General features: G+C 41.6%; 1 protein-coding gene across 2 annotated transcripts in view; it reads left to right on the plus strand.

The window, feature by feature from the left end:
- The window catches only part of spsb3b (splA/ryanodine receptor domain and SOCS box containing 3b), a 34811-nt gene that overhangs the window by 1157 nt on the left and 16869 nt on the right, over positions 1–16785 (plus strand). Inside the window, exons 2-3 of one of the 2 annotated variants that reach the window (XM_061967666.2) lie at positions 6324–6430; positions 7151–7289. In XM_061967666.2, coding sequence (XP_061823650.1) covers positions 6390–6430; positions 7151–7289 — 180 coding nt within the window. In that variant the 5' untranslated portion in view covers positions 6324–6389. Of the gene's footprint in view, positions 1–6210; positions 6431–7150; positions 7290–16785 lie in introns of those variants that run through there. The other variant, XM_061967665.2, reaches the window with a different exon arrangement.

The raw sequence follows: 16785 nt of genomic DNA on the forward strand, positions 1-16785 counted from the left end.
GAGCAGCGGCTTTACTTTGAGCTCCCCCCGGATGACAGAGCTTCTCACCCTATCTCTAAGGGAGAGCCCCGCCACCCGGCGGAGGAAACTCATTTCGGCCGCTTGTACCCGTGATCTTGTCCTTTCGGTCATAACCCAAAGCTCATGATCATAGGTGAGGATGGGAACGTAGATCGATCGGTAAATTGAGAGCTTTGCCTTCCGGCTCAGCTCCTTCTTCACCACAACGGATCGATACATCGTCCGCATTACTGAAGACGCCGCACCGATCCGCCTGTCGATCTCACGATCCACTCTTCCCTCACTCGTGAACAAGACTCCGAGGTACTTGAACTCCTCCACTTGGGGCAAGATCTCCTCCCCAACCCGGAGATGGCACTCCACCCTTTTCCGGGCGAGAACCATGGACTCGGACTTGGAGGTGCTGATTCTCATCCCAGTCGCTTCACACTCAGCTGCGAACCGATCCAGTGAGAGCTGAAGATCCTGGCCAGATGAAGCCATCAGGACCAAATCATCAGCAAAAAGCAGAGACCTAATCCTGCAGCCACCAAACCGGATCCCCTCAACGCCTTGACTGCGCCTAGAAATTCTGTCCATAAAAGTTATGAACAGAATCGGTGACAAAGGGCAGCCTTGGCGGAGTCCAACCCTCACCGGAAACGTGTCCGACTTACTGCCGGCAATGCGAACCAAGCTCTGACACTGATCATACAGGGAGCGGACCGCCACAATCAGACAGTCCGAAACCCCATACTCTCTGAGCACTCCCCACAGGACTTCCCGAGGGACACGGTCGAATGCCTTCTCCAAGTCCACAAAGCACATGTAGACTGGTTGGGCAAACTCCCATGCACCCTCAAGGACCCTGCCGAGAGTATAGAGCTGGTCCACAGTTCCACGACCAGGACGAAAACCACACTGTTTCTCCTGAATCCGAGGTTCGACTATCCGGCGTAGCCTCCTCTCCAGTACACCTGAATAGACCTTACCGGGAAGGCTGAGGAGTGTGATCCCACGATAGTTAGAACACACCCTCCGGTTCCCCTTTTTAAAGAGAGGAACCACCACCCCGGTCTGCCAATCCAGAGGTACTGCCCCCGATGTCCACGCGATGTTGCAGAGTCTTGTCAACCAAGACAGCCCTACAGCATCCAGAGCCTTAAGGAACTCCGGGCGGATCTCATCCACCCCCGGGGCCTTGCCACCGAGGAGCTTTTTAACTACCTCAGCAACCTCAGCCCCAGAAATAGGAGAGCCCACCACAGATTCCCCAGGCACTGCTTCCTCATAGGAAGACATGTTGGTGGGATTGAGGAGGTCTTCGAAGTGTTCCCTCCACCGATCCACCACTTCCGCAGTCGAGGTCAGCAGAACACCATCCGCACCATACACGGTGTTGGTAGTGCACTGCTTTCCCTTCCTGAGGCGGCGGATGGTGGTCCAGAATCGCTTCGAAGCCGTCCGGAAGTCGTTTTCCATGGCTTCCCCGAACTCCTCCCATGTCCGAGTTTTTGCCTCCGCAACCGCTGAAGCCGCACACCGCTTGGCCTGTCGGTACCTGTCCGCTGCCTCAGGAGTCCCATGAGCCAAAAGAACCCGATAGGACTCCTATCGGGTTCAGATACTATCATCATAATACAGTCATCACACAAGATAATCATCAGGGTATATACATTGAATTCTTTACATTATTTACAATTCGGGGTGTGGGATGTAGAGGGGGGGGTTAGGTTTGGTTATTATCATCACTTCAGTCATCAACAATTGAGAACAGAGAAATGGACATTGAAACAGTGTAGGTCTGACTTGGTAGGATATGGACAGCAAGTAGTGGACATAGAGAGAGAGAGAGAGACAGATCAGAAAGCATAAGAAAAAGTATCTACATTTGATTATTAACAATCCGGGGAGGTGGCCCGGATTGTGTGGCCTAGTGGTGAGTGACCGCTCTGAGATCGGTAGGTTGTGAGTTCAAACCCTGGCCGAGTCATACCAAAGACTATAAAAATGGGACCCATTACCTCCCTGTTTGGCACTCAGCATCAAGGGTTGGAATTGGGGGTTAAATCACCAAAAATGATTCCCGGGCACGGCCACCGCTGCTGCCCACTGCTCCCCTCACCTCCCAGGGGGTGATCATGGGTGATGGGTCAAATGCAGAGAATAATTTCGCCACACCTAGTGTGTGTGTGTGACAATCATTGGTACTTTAACTTTTACTTCAGGGTGTAAGTTTAGGGTTGAAGTTGCCTGGAGGTGTACTTTTATTCAAATCAAATCAAATCAACTTTATTTATAGAGCACATTTAAAATTTACCACAGGGGTAGCCAAAGTGCTGTACAATGAGCAGGTTAAAAGATAAAACGAGTACCGAGCAAACACAACACAACACAAACAGAACACGATAAAAAATAAATAATTAAAATAGAATTAATAAAAACATAAAAACAGGATCACAGCAGGTGTATTATGGGGCGCCATTGCAGGATGGATATCACTCAGTGTTAAAGCCATGGAATAAAAGTATGTTTTTAAGAGAGATTTAAAAACAGGAAGAGAGGAGGCTTGTCTAACACTCAGGGGTAGGTCGTTCCAGAGCTTGGGAGCAGCAACGGCGAAAGCTCTGTCACCTCTAAGCTTCAGCCTTGTGTCGGGGACCGTCAACAGCAGCTGATCGGCTGATCTTAAGGATCGGGTGGGGCAGTAAGGCTGAAGGAGGTCGGAGAGATAGGTTGGCGCGAGGTTGTTTAGACATTTAAAAACAAATAAAAGGAGTTTAAAATGTATTCGGTAACGCACAGGGAGCCAGTGAAGGGACGCTAAAATAGGGGTGATGTGCTCACGTCTGCGGGTCTGTGTTAGCAGACGAGCAGCAGAGTTCTGCACGAGCTGCAGGCGGGCGAGGGAGGCCTGGCTAATGCCAACATACAGGGCATTACAATAATCAAGACGAGTCGAGATAAAAGCGTGGATTAATTTCTCAAGATCATGTCTTGATAGAAGCGGTTTCACTTTCGCTATTTGGCGTAATTGATAAAAGCTTTTTTGAACGACGCTGCTGATTTGTTTTTCGAATTTAAAATCTGAGTCAAACTTTACCCCCAGGTTTGTGACAGAGTCGCTGAGATACGGGGTCAGAGTGCCGAGGTCAACGTTGGGGGAGGGAGAGCGACTTGGACCGAACAACATAACTTCTGTTTTATCTTCATTTAGGCTCAGGAAGTTAGCTGAAAGCCAGACTTTGATGTCGTGCAGGCAGTCAATAAGACGTTGAACCGTGTTATTTTGTGCCATGGGAAAATAAATCTGGCAATCATCGGCATAAAAATGAAATGCAATACTGTACTTCCTAAAAATAGAACCAAGGGGGAGAAGGTAAAGCGCAAATAAAATTGGGGCAAGGATTGAGCCCTGGGGGACCCCATGTGGTAAAGGAGCTGTGGACGACATAAAACTGTCTACTTTTACACAAAAACTCCTGTCGGTTAGGTACGACCGGAACCAGTTGAGGGCGGTGCCCTTAATGCCCACACAGTTCTCAAGACGAGTGATTAAGGTGGCGTGGTCGACGGTGTCGAACGCAGCAGACAGATCTAAAAGCACCAGGACAACATATTTACCAGAATCAGTGGACAGGAGGATATCGTTAAAAACTTTTAGAAGCGCTGACTCTGTGCTGTGGAGGGCTTTAAAACCGGACTGGAACAGCTCAGTGATACCATTATCCTCTAAGAAGGGCAACAACTGACTGTAGACAACCTTCTCTAATATTTTGGAAATGTATGGAAGATTAGAGATAGGTCTGAAGTTAGAGAGGAGAGAGGGGTCGAGGCTGGGTTTTTTAAGTAGAGGTCGTACCACTGCATGTTTAAACTCATATTCTTATTGCGGTTTTGAAGGAGGATAGAGATGCCGTGTTAGTTTGAATGTCCAGGATGAGTGGAAGGTGTTAATGTTGGAATGATTTGAATAGGTTGAAAAATGTGGAAATTGTGCTACTTGGAAAAAATGTCCCATTCATTTCAATGGCAACTTTCTGGAAATTTGGGAATTTTGGGAAAAGTTGGATTTTTTTGAAAATGAGCTGAATTGGTTGAAGTGTTGAAGTAGTAAATGGTATTAGGGGATTTCAAAAAAATCGGAACTTGGAAAAAGGGTAGTTTGAATTTCCAGAATGGTGGAATGTGTTAAAGGTGGATAATGGGGTTGAAGAATGTGGGAATTGTGGAAGTTTGAAAAATGGCCAATTCATTTTAAATGGGGAAAATGCCCCCTCAAAAAAGGAATTATGGGAAATCTGGGAATTTTTGAATTGTTGAAGTAGATCAATTCCTGAACAGGCCGAATATTTTGAAGTTGGAACAGTTTGAATCAGATGAAAAACGTGGGGAGTTGTGAAACTTTGAAGAATGTCCCATTGATTTCAATGGGAATTTCCCCAAAATGTGGGAATTTCGGGAAAAGCGGGAATTATTTTTGAAAATGATAAAAAAACAAACTTCAATGGTTTGAATGAGTTGAAATACCCAGGTAACACGCGAACGTTATGAGAACGTTAGGAGAACGTAGTGGCACCCTAACGTTCCGCGAACGTGTTGTGTGACGCGCATGCGCGTAGAATCTTCCATAAGACAAAGAAGGACTACCAAGCTCGACGACGTACGCTCGACAACGCTGCAAATTCCAGAATCCCGATAAATCAGGCAATTGCATTGATCACATGTAAGTAGATAGAAAGAGTGAAATACGAAGCACGTTTTTGTGTAACAATTTCTACCCTATGTAACGGAGTTAAAATACACCTTTGTTATTTATTATATTTTGTTTGTGAATTTTATCTCCAAATAGTTATCTTGTCTGCTCGTCTATGAGAGGGCGGTTTGATATCTTTTTGTCCCTCCTGAGCTCCTGTAGTTCTCCTGGGTTGTGTAGCCCCTCCCTTCTCCCCTCACAGAAAAGTTCCACATGTTACCTGTAATCTGAACTTAAAACTAAAGGACAACACAGGTAAACATATTCACATTCTTGGTACACACATTCATTAATTAAAGACCTAATTTCTACCGAAAAACAAGGAGAAGGTCGGTGGCACCGTCCGAGCAAGACTCACCCTCAACATGTGGAACTTTTGTGTGAGGGGAGAAGGGAGGGGCTACACAACCCAGGAGAACTACAGGAGCTCAGGAGGGACAAAAAGATATCAAACCGCCCTCTCATAGACGAGCAGACAAGATAACTATTTGGAGATAAAATTCACAAACAAAATATAATAAATAACAAAGGTGTATTTTAACTCCGTTACATAGGGTAGAAATTGTTACACAAAAACGTGCTTCGTATTTCACTCTTTCTATCTACTTACATGTGATCAATGCAATTGCCTGATTTATCGGGATTCTGGAATTTGCAGCGTTGTCGAGCGTACGTTGTCGAGCTTGGTAGTCCTTCTTTGTCTTAGGGAAGATTCTACGCGCATGCGCGTCACACAACACGTTCGCGGAACGTTAGGGAAACGTTACTACATAATGTATATAAAGTAAATTTGCGAAAAAAAACACTTTGAAAAGCCTAACGGTTGCTGTTTCCATTGCAGGCAAATATTTTGTGTGTCATAGGTTTTGATATGTTCTGAGAATGTTCTTAGAATGTTCTCATCTTGCATAACCAAACGAGAACCATACAGTAACGTTACGCTAACGTTAGGTGTTACCTGGGTAGTTGGTGTTGGAATTTGTCAAATCGGTCGAGAAATGTTGAAGTATGTTGAATTGAAAAATGGTATTACGGAATTCCTAGAATTTCGGGAAAACCAGGAATTACACACAGGAAAACACCAAAATACTCCAAATAAGTCACAGCGTGATGTGACAGGTCGTGACAGCACACCTACTTTGAGATGCATGGTTGGTTATGGTTTGAATTGTTATACAACGATTGCGAGAACGACTTTTTACTGCCAATATCGGGTGCTGAGTTTAATTTTTAATGGTTTCTGCTGGTGGTGTGCCTTGGGATTTTTTTTCTATGAAAAAAATGTGCCTTGGTTTAGAAAAGGTTGAAAAACACTGCTCTACTTCAACAATTCTAAAAAAATTAAAAAAAATTCCAGGATTTCAAGTTCAACTTAAGCATTGGAGCATTCACACGCAATTCCTTCAGGAATTGCCTCATCTAGTTTATTTAAAAAAAAATCGAATTTAACCTAACCGAAATATTGCAGAAAACGAGTCACTCAAACGCACCCTCTCCACCCCTTTGGTGTTATCCAATGAGGTGAAGGCGGAGGCGTGGCCAAGTAATGTTTACGTCTGGCCTGCAGAGCTTGAGAAGTGGGCCACCTCAGTGTAAAGAGCACCTGTCACAGAAGAGGCACCCGGATAGTCAGATGAGTCACTGCAAGACAGGCGACAAGAAGACTTCAGTGAGGTAGGACTGCTTCTAAATAATTAAACGCTCTTTTAAAATGCGGCACAAGCCAACCAGCCATTAGTCTCATATATAATGCAATGTAGTGCAACATGTGCTAAGCATACACATTTGTTTTGGTTATTTAAAGTCATATATTATACTATTTTGAATTATATTATTTACCTCGCTCATATTCCCTGTTCACGAGTCAGCTGTCCAGATGATGCATTTAGAGTATTTAGGCCAAAGCCCACTTAAAGCAAAACTGGCTCCAGACTAACTAATCTAAATTGTTGGCAATTATCTTCTGCACCTGTTAAGCAAAGCAGCCACCAGCTGCTGTCCGAGCAAGACATGCGTGTATTGCCAGGCATGTATACCAAAATGCAAACATAAAGAGTTAAAATGAGAGTTAAAAGTATGGCTGTTCATGCACGCTTGACCTCATTCCTGCACATGTGCACTTGCACTAGCAGACATCTTGCCCCAGTAGCAAAGCAGAAGGTTGGCTTTAGAGGTTGCACAAATACGCACGCGTCCTGCTGCCAATTGTGGCATATGGGGGAGGTGGAAATAGACCTACCCGGTACACATGGTGCTCCCCTTACATATGCTGGCTAAACGTAAAGGGGAAAAAAATCCATACAGTTGATCCAGGATAAAGAACAATACACCAATGAGAATAAAACACAGAGAAAGTAGGTCGTGAGGTGCCTTCACGGTCTGCTGGTTACTCAGAGCTTCCATGCTGAGGAGAGGACGGAGCGGCCGGGCTCGACATTTGGCCTGGACTGAAATGCGGCGCGGGATGGATTCCTTGGCGGTTATGACGACGACATGCGGAGGGGACGACCGGGAAAGCCGGACAACAACGCAGGTAGACCAACACAAGGCATTATTATGTCCAGGGGCGCCGCTAGGGATTTTGGGCCCCATGAAAAGAATCTTTACAGGGCCCCCAACACAGTGTCATTATTTTTTCTGTATTACAATTTCATCATCATTAGGGGCCTCTCTGGGCCCCCCTCCATCATGGGCCCCTAGAATCCGTCTCCTTTACCCCCCCTTTTCGGCGCCCCTGATTATGTCACACTTTTTAGTCTGTAGCAGTGGTTCTTAACCTGGGTTCGATCGAACCCTAGGGCAGTGGTTCTCAACCTTTTTTCAGTGATGTACGCCCTGTGAACATTTTTTTAATTCAAGTACCCCCTAATCAGAGCAAAGCATTTTTGGTTGAAAAAAAAGAGATAAAGAAGTAAAATACAGCACTATGTCATCACTTTCTGATGTATTAAATTGTATGACAGTGCAAAAATATTGCTCATTTGTAGTGGTCTTTCTTGAACTATTTGGAAAAAAAGATATAAAAATAACTAAAAACTTGTTGAAAAATAAACAAGTGATTCAATTATAAATAAAGATTTCTACACATAGAAGTAATCATCAACTTAAATTGCCCTCTTTGGGGATTGTAATAGAGATCCATCTGGATTCATGAACTTAATTCTAAACATTTTTTCACAAAAAAATAAATCTTTAACATCAATATTTATGGAACATATCCACAACAAATCTAGCTGTCAACACTGAATATTGCATTTCTTTTCACAGTTCTTTTTGACAGACATTTTTGTGAGAAACCTGAGCTTGTGCTTCACTGAGTTTATGAACTTTCATTCTTATTTTGTTGAAATATTATTCAATAAATATATTTATAAAGGATTTTTGAATTGTTGCTATTTTTAGAATATTTAAAAAAAATCTCACGTACCCCTTGGCATACCTTCAAGTACCCCCAGGGGTACGCGTACCCCCATTTGAGAACCACTGCCCTAGGGGTTTGGTGAGTCGGCCTCAGGGGTTCGACGGAGCCTCCACCCCGGAGGTCAAGACACACCCGACTCATCGTGTAAATAAAAACTTCTCCCTATCGGCGTATTATGGATACCACCAAACAATGTTCCCTCTACTTTTCCATCTGATTTGCAGGTGTGTAATTTGTTGTGGGTTCATGCACTGTGTTGGTTTTGTTCTTTGAACAAGGCGATGTTCATGCACTGTTCATGTTGTGCACCAGTAAAAAAAAACAACATGTAACTTTGTCTTGAATTTGAAAAAAAAAATAATTGTATTTTTCACTAAAGAAGGGTTCGGTGAATGCGCATATGAAACTGGTGGGGTTCGGTACCTCCAACAAGGTTAAGAACCACTGGTCTATAGTGAGAATTGCTGATCATCCAAGCATCTTTCATTAGTCATTCCTGCATGAAATTGAAGCTTGGAATGTTTATCCCACTTATTTTCCAACCCATTGTGACAAAGAGGTGATGGGGTCAGTTGTCACAATGTTATTTTAAAAGGAAAACTCCTATATTGGTAAATGGGTTATACTTGTATAGCACTTTTCTACCTTCAAGGTACTCAAAGCGCTTTGACACTATTTCCACATTCACCCATTCACACACACATTCACACACTGAGGACGGGAGTTGCCATGCAAGGCCCTAACCACGACCCATCAGGAGCAAGGGTGAAGTGTCTTGCTCAAGGACACAACGGACATGACGAGGTTGGTACTAGGTGGGGATTGAACCAGGGACCCTCGGGTTGCGCACGGCCACTCTCCCACTGCGCCACGCCGTAAACAAAAACAAAAAGTAAACAAAAACAGAATGCTGGACGACAGCAAAAACTTACAGTGGAGCTAAGACGGCGTCCACAATGTACATCCGAACATGACATGACAATCAACAATATCCCCACAAAGAAGGATAAAAAGTAGGGGTGTCCGATAATGGCTTTTTGCCGATATCCGATATTCCGATATTGTCCAACTCTTTAATTACCAATACCGATATCAACTGATACCGATATATACAGTCGTGGAATTAACACATTATTATGCCTAATTTGGACAACCAGGTATGGTGAAGATAAGGTCCTTTTAAAAAAATAAAATAAGATAAATAAATTAAAAACATTTTCTTGAATAAAAAAAGAAAGTAAAACAATATAAAAACAGTTACATATAAACTAGTAATGAAAATGAGTAAAATTAACTGTTAAAGGTTAGTACTATTAGTGGACCAGCATCATGCACAATCATGTGTGCTTACGGACTGTATCCCTTGCAGACTGTATTGATATATATTGATATATAATGTAGGAACCAGAATATTAATAACAAAAAGAAACAACCCCTTTGTGTGAATGGGTGTAAATGGGGGAGGTTTTTTTTTGGGTTGGTGCACTAATTGTAAGTGTATCTTGTGTTTTTTATGTTGATTTAATAAAATAAAAAAATAAAAAAAACGATAACGATTTAAAAAACAAAAACAAAAAAAAAACAACCCGATACCGATAATTTCCGATATCACATTTTAAAACATTTAAAAATCTCTAATAAAAAGTCACTGAAATATTCTTGATTGCTAAAACAAAGTAGATGCGGGAAATATCGCTCAAAGGAAGACGTGGAACTGCGACAGGAAAATACCAAAAAAAGAGAAAAAGCCACCAAAATAGGAGCGCAAGACAAGAACTAAAACACTACACACAGAAAAACAGCAAAAAAAACTCCAAATAAGTCACGGCATGATGTGACAAGTGGTGACAGTACACCTACTTTGAGACAAGAGCTATATTGATGCATGCTTGCTTATGGTTTAAAGTCATATCCAACAATTGTGACAATGTCTTTTAACTGTCAACTGAGTTTATGATTTCTGCTGGTGGTGTGCCTTTGGATTTTTTGCAACGCTCAAAAAAGGTTGAAAAACATTGGTTTACTGTACAGTGTGTCCATTTTATCAATACTATAATACTTTTTATTTATTTATTATTATAGTTATAATCCAGTATTTACTAATTCATCTTCTTTTTTTTCAGTATTTATTGAGGCTAATGTTTTTACAAATACTGTACTTATTTTGCTTTTTTTTTTACCGAGCAAATATTTTATTTATGTAAACGACACTCCTTTATTTATCTGTTTATTATTCATCACTGAATAAGGTTTCAACGGTTATGCATCGTTATCCTTTTACTATTAAAATAACTGGTACATGTTGAACACAGGAAGGCACCAAACTGGCACTAACTGCTACACGGAGGAAAGAGGCAGGATTAAAAAAAGATCCGCTTCCTCTTACTCCTTTTCGTTTGAATAGTGTACAGGTAACTGTAAACATGGGATGTACGTCCATGTAAATTGTTCTGCATGTTCGAAAACAAATCAAATCAAATCAACTTTATTTATAGAGCACATTTAAAATTTACCACAGGGGTAGCCAAAGTGCTGTACAATGAGCAGGTTAAAAGATAAAACGAGTACCGAGCAAACACAACACAACACAAACAGAACACGATAAAAAATAAACCTACATCAATACCATTTTTACTGCAATATCTTCTGCAGGGACGGTACTATAGAAGTGTTTTTATACTTCAGAGCAGTGGTTCTCAAACACCATAGTGAACAACCTTAAGATACAGTAGCGTAGTAGGCCTAAGTATCAGAGGTGTGGACTCGAGTCACATGACTTGGACTCGAGTCAGACTCGAGTCATGAATTTGATGACTTTAGACTCGACTTGACAAAATGTAAAAAGACTTGCAACTCGACTTAGACTTTAACATCAATGACTTGTGACTTCACTTGGACTTGAGCCTTTTGAATTGACATGACTTGACATGACTTGCTACTTTCCCCAAAACCCAAAGATGAAAAAGTTATTCGGGAGCGCTCCGTATTTTTCATCGTGTACTTGTCTATCAGCGTTGCGTGTGTCAGCTGGTGTGGTCTCAGTACAACAGCCAATCAAATTACATCTACTTTGTTTTCATCACACAGCATTCATCCAATCAAATTGCAGGACAACCAACGAAGAAGACATGTCCAAACCACACGCCAGTGAACAAAAAATGATACCTAAAATAATTTCGTTTGGGTATAAAAATTACGAGGTGGTCAACACAAAACGGTTTGCAGTATGCAACACATGCGGTTCGAAAATTACTGATGAAGAGGCAACAACTTCCAACTTCGTCCGGCATTTGAAGTTGCACAAAGAACGGTAAGTTTTGAATGTAAGATAACGTTTATTGGCTAAGTAACGTGACTTTTATTTGCTGTGTAGTTAAATCAGTGAGGCTGTAAACTCACTGCTAACGTTATAACGTTATTGCAAACACGGGAATCTGTTGCAGTTCACTACCTTATTCATACTTTTTGTTCAGTGATTTTTTTTAAGCAGGGTTACGTTAGTCAATATATCACACGTAACGTTAGACGGCGGTCAGCAGCACCGCGTATTTTAGCCACCTAAAAAAAAGACAAAAATAGTAAAATAAAGGTCAGTTAAAATGTATACTATATTATGAATATGTGTACCGTTTTAGCTAGCTTTCTGACATACTGTTGGTTGTTTACCTCAGTGGTCCCCAACCACCGGGCCGCGGCCCGGTACTGGTCCGTGGATCGATTGGTATTGGGCCGCACAAGAAATAATTTTTTTTTCTTTCTTTTTTTAATTAAATCAACATAAAAAACACAAGATACACTTACAAGTAGTGCACCAACCCAAAACAACTCTCTCCCCCCTTTTGTTCTGGGCATTGAACATGAAGACTCTTCCTTCACTGTTCCGAGTGGCCATGAGAGTCTTGGCAGTGCCTGCCTCCAGTGCTCCAGTGGAGCGAGTTTTCAGCCATGGTGGCATCATACTACGCCCCCATCGTGCACAAATGACTGACAGACTCTTGGCTAATTTGGTCTTTTGCAAATGCAATGCAGCATAGGGCCCTGACATATAAAAAGTACAACTTTTTTGTTATGTTCACGTATATGTCATGTTTTTTCAATGTTAACGCTTTTGTACAAATAAGTACATTTGCACTTTATTTTTCAATGTGTTTGTTCTGTAAAGGAATGAGTTAATGTTTAAAATGACTGGTTAATAGTGCTATTATAAAGTGCAATGTCAGCACAATTTTCTTTCCTGCAATTTAAAATGCACTTGTTTTAATAAATAAATACATCGTTTGAAAAGCATACACAATCTGTGTTAATATATTAGTCTGTGGTTAAAAGGACTTGAAAGGACTCGAAACTCAAAATGCAGGACTTAGGACTTGACTTGAGACTTTCCAGTGTTGACTTTGGACTTGACTCGGGGCTTGCCTGTCTTGACTCGGGACTTGACTCGGACTTGAGGGCAAAGACTTGAGACTTACTTGTGACATGCAAAACAATGACTTGGTCCCACCTCTGCTAACAAGACTATTTTTTTTTCTGAAATATGTAACTCTGACTAAAGAAACAGACCAAAAGAATGTCTACTACGTAGAATACTGGTTCTCAACGTAAGAATAACAGTGAAGGGAGAAGCTTGGCGCCACTGTCATTAGTTTTCTAAAAAAGGTTGCCCCTAGAAAAATTTAGTTGAGTATCCCTGGTGTATAGCTTGTATATTGATTGAACATGCACTGAACACGCGTCAACGGATATCGGTCCGATGTCAGCTAAAAAACAAGCATTGAATGTGCATGTAAAATCTCAGATTTAAGTTCTTATACAAGCAGTCCTGCAGCACGTTTGGTCTTGTCTTGTATTTTAGTCAAGTCATTTGCAAAAGGTAAACATGGTAGGCTATAGCAGGCCTGGGCAAATATTTTGACTGGGGGCGGCCAAATTTGGAGGAAAAAAATGTGTCTGGGGGCCGGTATATCTTATTTTTAGGAAGACTAATACAAAACCTCACAATAATGTCTGATTGAATGCTAAAAATGTTATGACTAGAGATGCGCGGTTTGCGGACACAACCGCGGAGTCCGCGGATTATCCGCGGGTCGGGCGGTTGAAATAAAAAAATTTTTGATTTTATCCGCGGGTCGGGTCGGGCGGTTGAAATAAAAAAAAAAATTAGATTTTAAATAGATTCAGGCGGGTGGCAGTTAAACCAATTCGGAAATATATATACATAGTTAAATGTTGTTACCCACATACGAAAAACGAGCAGGCACCTGCAGCATGCCACAACAGAAGAAGAAAAAAAAAAAGAGATGGCAACGCCGGCAGCAAAAATGGTACGCGACAAACTAAAAAAGGGAATACTAAAGACCAGGGGAAAAAAAGGCCACAAAAGTTCAGCGTGGACTCGTTTTTATGAGGTTGTAAATCAGGATGATAGTAATGCTGGCTACGTGATTTGCAAGAGCTGCGACGCTGTTTATGTCTACGACAGTCACAAAACCGGGACATCTAACATGGTGCATCACATTTGTGCAAAACCCCGAACCTCCACAAACACCCTGAGCATGAGCAGTTTCGTCCGCCGTGATCCCAGAAGAGTGCCACAGGATGTTAAAACAAGATAGAACGCAGCTGCCTGCAGCAGTTTGAGTGGCGCGAGCGCGCTTGGAGGTGCGCTCAGCGCGGCTCCCAGATGATTGCGCACTGGTGTCCGTCTGGGCCGTGACAGCGTGGCACGCATTGAATGTCTCTGCTGCATTGGATAAGTCTCCTTTCTTTAACAGGCAAAATCTTTATAACCTCACTAATGCCTTGCATCGTCTATATTAGATATATAACAACGGGCGGGTGGCGGATGGCGGGCGGGTGCGGTTTTGATTAAATGTTAGTTCGGGTGGATGGCGGATGGTTGACGACTTTTGTGATGCGGTTGCGGATGAAATAATTGCCTATCCGCGCATCTCTAGTTATGACAGACCACCTTAAAGAACGGAATGGAATTTTACATTTTTTTTTACTGAATAAGACACCCAGAATGTACATGAAAATAATGTGGTATTTACAATATTAACTATGAAGGATAAAACACTGAAAATTGACAACATATGAACGTCACCCCCCCTCTCCATCCACATATTTTACAATCAAGCGAAACGCAACAAAAATGCAACAAACATTGCGAAATATGAACGCGAAATAACAAAAGTAAACCCACCTACAATCTAATATATCTGATACATCACTAAGCTTTAGAACTTTGTTGTAAAAATCTCCTTCCGCGTCTGTCCCTGACACCCACATTTCAGGCTGGCCGCTCTGGAAACACTCAGTTACTAGTTAGATTACCATAGTAACTAATTAGATTACCATAGTAACTAGTATATCATGCAAAATTGCAGATTCCAAGCATTGAAATACTTTGTATAGTTCAAGACTTACGGTCATTAGAAAACATCACTGCACATCATAATGGCAGCTACACTTTCCATCTTAAAGATCTAAAACAATTATTTGGGAATGTCCGGCGGGCCAGATTAAAAAGCTTAACTGGACGCATGTGGCCCCCGGGCCTTAATTTGCCCAGGTATGGCCTATAGGCTACTAGGAGCTACACAACAGCTAAGTAAACAATAGCACACAAGCCAGACATTCGTAATTAGTGTCCTTAACTGAATAATATTGCAGTGTCAAACACCATTTGTCAATATAAACAAGTATCAAATTGAAGTTGCATATTACCTACACATCCAAAGTCTCCAAGGGAGAAGCGTATTAGAAAGTATCCAGTAACAAACGTGTTCGCATCATTCAACTTCCTCCACCATGAGCTTAACGCCATGAATTATTGTGGCTACACTTTAATTCAAAAGCATAGATCTTTCATAAGGTTAATGTTTTTCCATACCTACCTTTTTAAGTAATTCCACTTGATCAAACCTTTTCTGACATTCCACTCTACAAAATAATAAAAGTATGTACTATGATCCGTGCTGATAACGTATCGGTGTCGGCCAACACTCAAGGCGCCAATATCGGTGTGAAAAAGTTGTATGGGGACATTCCTAGCAGAGGTGTGGACTCGAGTCACATGACTTGGACTCGAGTCAGACTCGAGTCATGAATTTGATGACTTTAGACTCGACTTGACAAAATGTATAACGACTTGCAACTCGACTTAGACTTTAACATCAATGACTTGTGACTTCACTTGGACTTGAGCCTTTTGAATTGACATGACTTGACATGACTTGCTACTTTCCCCAAAACCCAAAGATGAAAAAGTTATTCGGGAGCGCTCCGTATTTTTCATTGTGTACTTGTCTATCAGCGTTGCGTGTGTCAGCTGGTGTGGTCTCAGTACAACAGCCAATCAAATTAGATCTACTTTGTTTTCATCACACAGCATTCATCCAATCAAATTGCAGGACAACCAACGAAGAAGACATGTCCAAACCACACGCCAGTGAACAAAAAATGATACCTAAAATAATTTTGTTTTGGTATAAAAATTACGAGGTGGTCAACACAAAACGGTTTGCAGTATGCAACACATGCGGTTCGAAAATTACTGATGGAGAGGCAACAACTTCCAACTTCGTCCGGCATTTGAAGTTGCACAAAGAACGGTAAGTTTTGAATGTAAGATAACGTTTATTGGCTAAGTAACGTGACTTTTATTTGCTGTGTAGTTAAATCAGTGAGGCTGTAAACTCACTGCTAACGTTATAACGTTATTGCAAACACGGGAATCTGTTGCAGTTCACTACCTTATTCATACTTTTTGTTCAGTGATTTTTTTTAAGCAGGGTTACGTTAGTCAATATATCACACGTAACGTTAGACGGCGGTCAGCAGCACCGCGTATTTTAGCCACCTAAAAAAAGACAAAAATAGTCAAATAAAGGTCAGTTAAAATGTATACTATATTATGAATATGTGTACCGTTTTAGCTAGCTTTCTGACATACTGTTGGTTGTTTACCTCAGTGGTCCCCAACCACCGGGCCGCGGCCCGGTACTGGTCCGTGGATCGATTGGTATCGGGCCGCACAAGAAATCATTTTTATTTTTTTATTTTTTTTAATTAAATCAACATAAAAAACACAAGATACACTTACAAGTAGTGCACCAACCCAAAACAACTCTCTCCCCCCTTTTGTTCTGGGCATTGAACATGAAGACTCTTCCTTCACTGTTCCGAGTGGCCATGAGAGTCTTGGCAGTGCCTGCCTCCAGTGCTCCAGTGGAGCGAGTTTTCAGCCATGGTGGCATCATACTACGCCCCCATCGTGCACAAATGACTGACAGACTCTTGGCTAATTTGGTCTTTTGCAAATGCAATGCAGCATAGGGCCCTGACATATAAAAAGTACAACTTTTTTGTTATGTTCACGTATATGTCATGTTTTTTCAATGTTAACACTTTTGTACAAATAAGTACATTTGCACTTTATTTTTCAATGTGTTTGTTCTGTAAAGGAATGAGTTAATGTTTAAAATGACTGGTTAATAGTGCTATTATAAAGTGCAATGTCAGCACAATTTTCTTTCCTGCAATTTAAAATGCACTTGTTTTAATAAATAAATACAGCGTTTGAAAAGCATACACAATCTGTGTTAAT

This window comes from Nerophis lumbriciformis, linkage group LG11 (genome assembly GCF_033978685.3).
Source record: "Nerophis lumbriciformis linkage group LG11, RoL_Nlum_v2.1, whole genome shotgun sequence".
NCBI lineage: Eukaryota > Metazoa > Chordata > Actinopteri > Syngnathiformes > Syngnathidae > Nerophis > Nerophis lumbriciformis.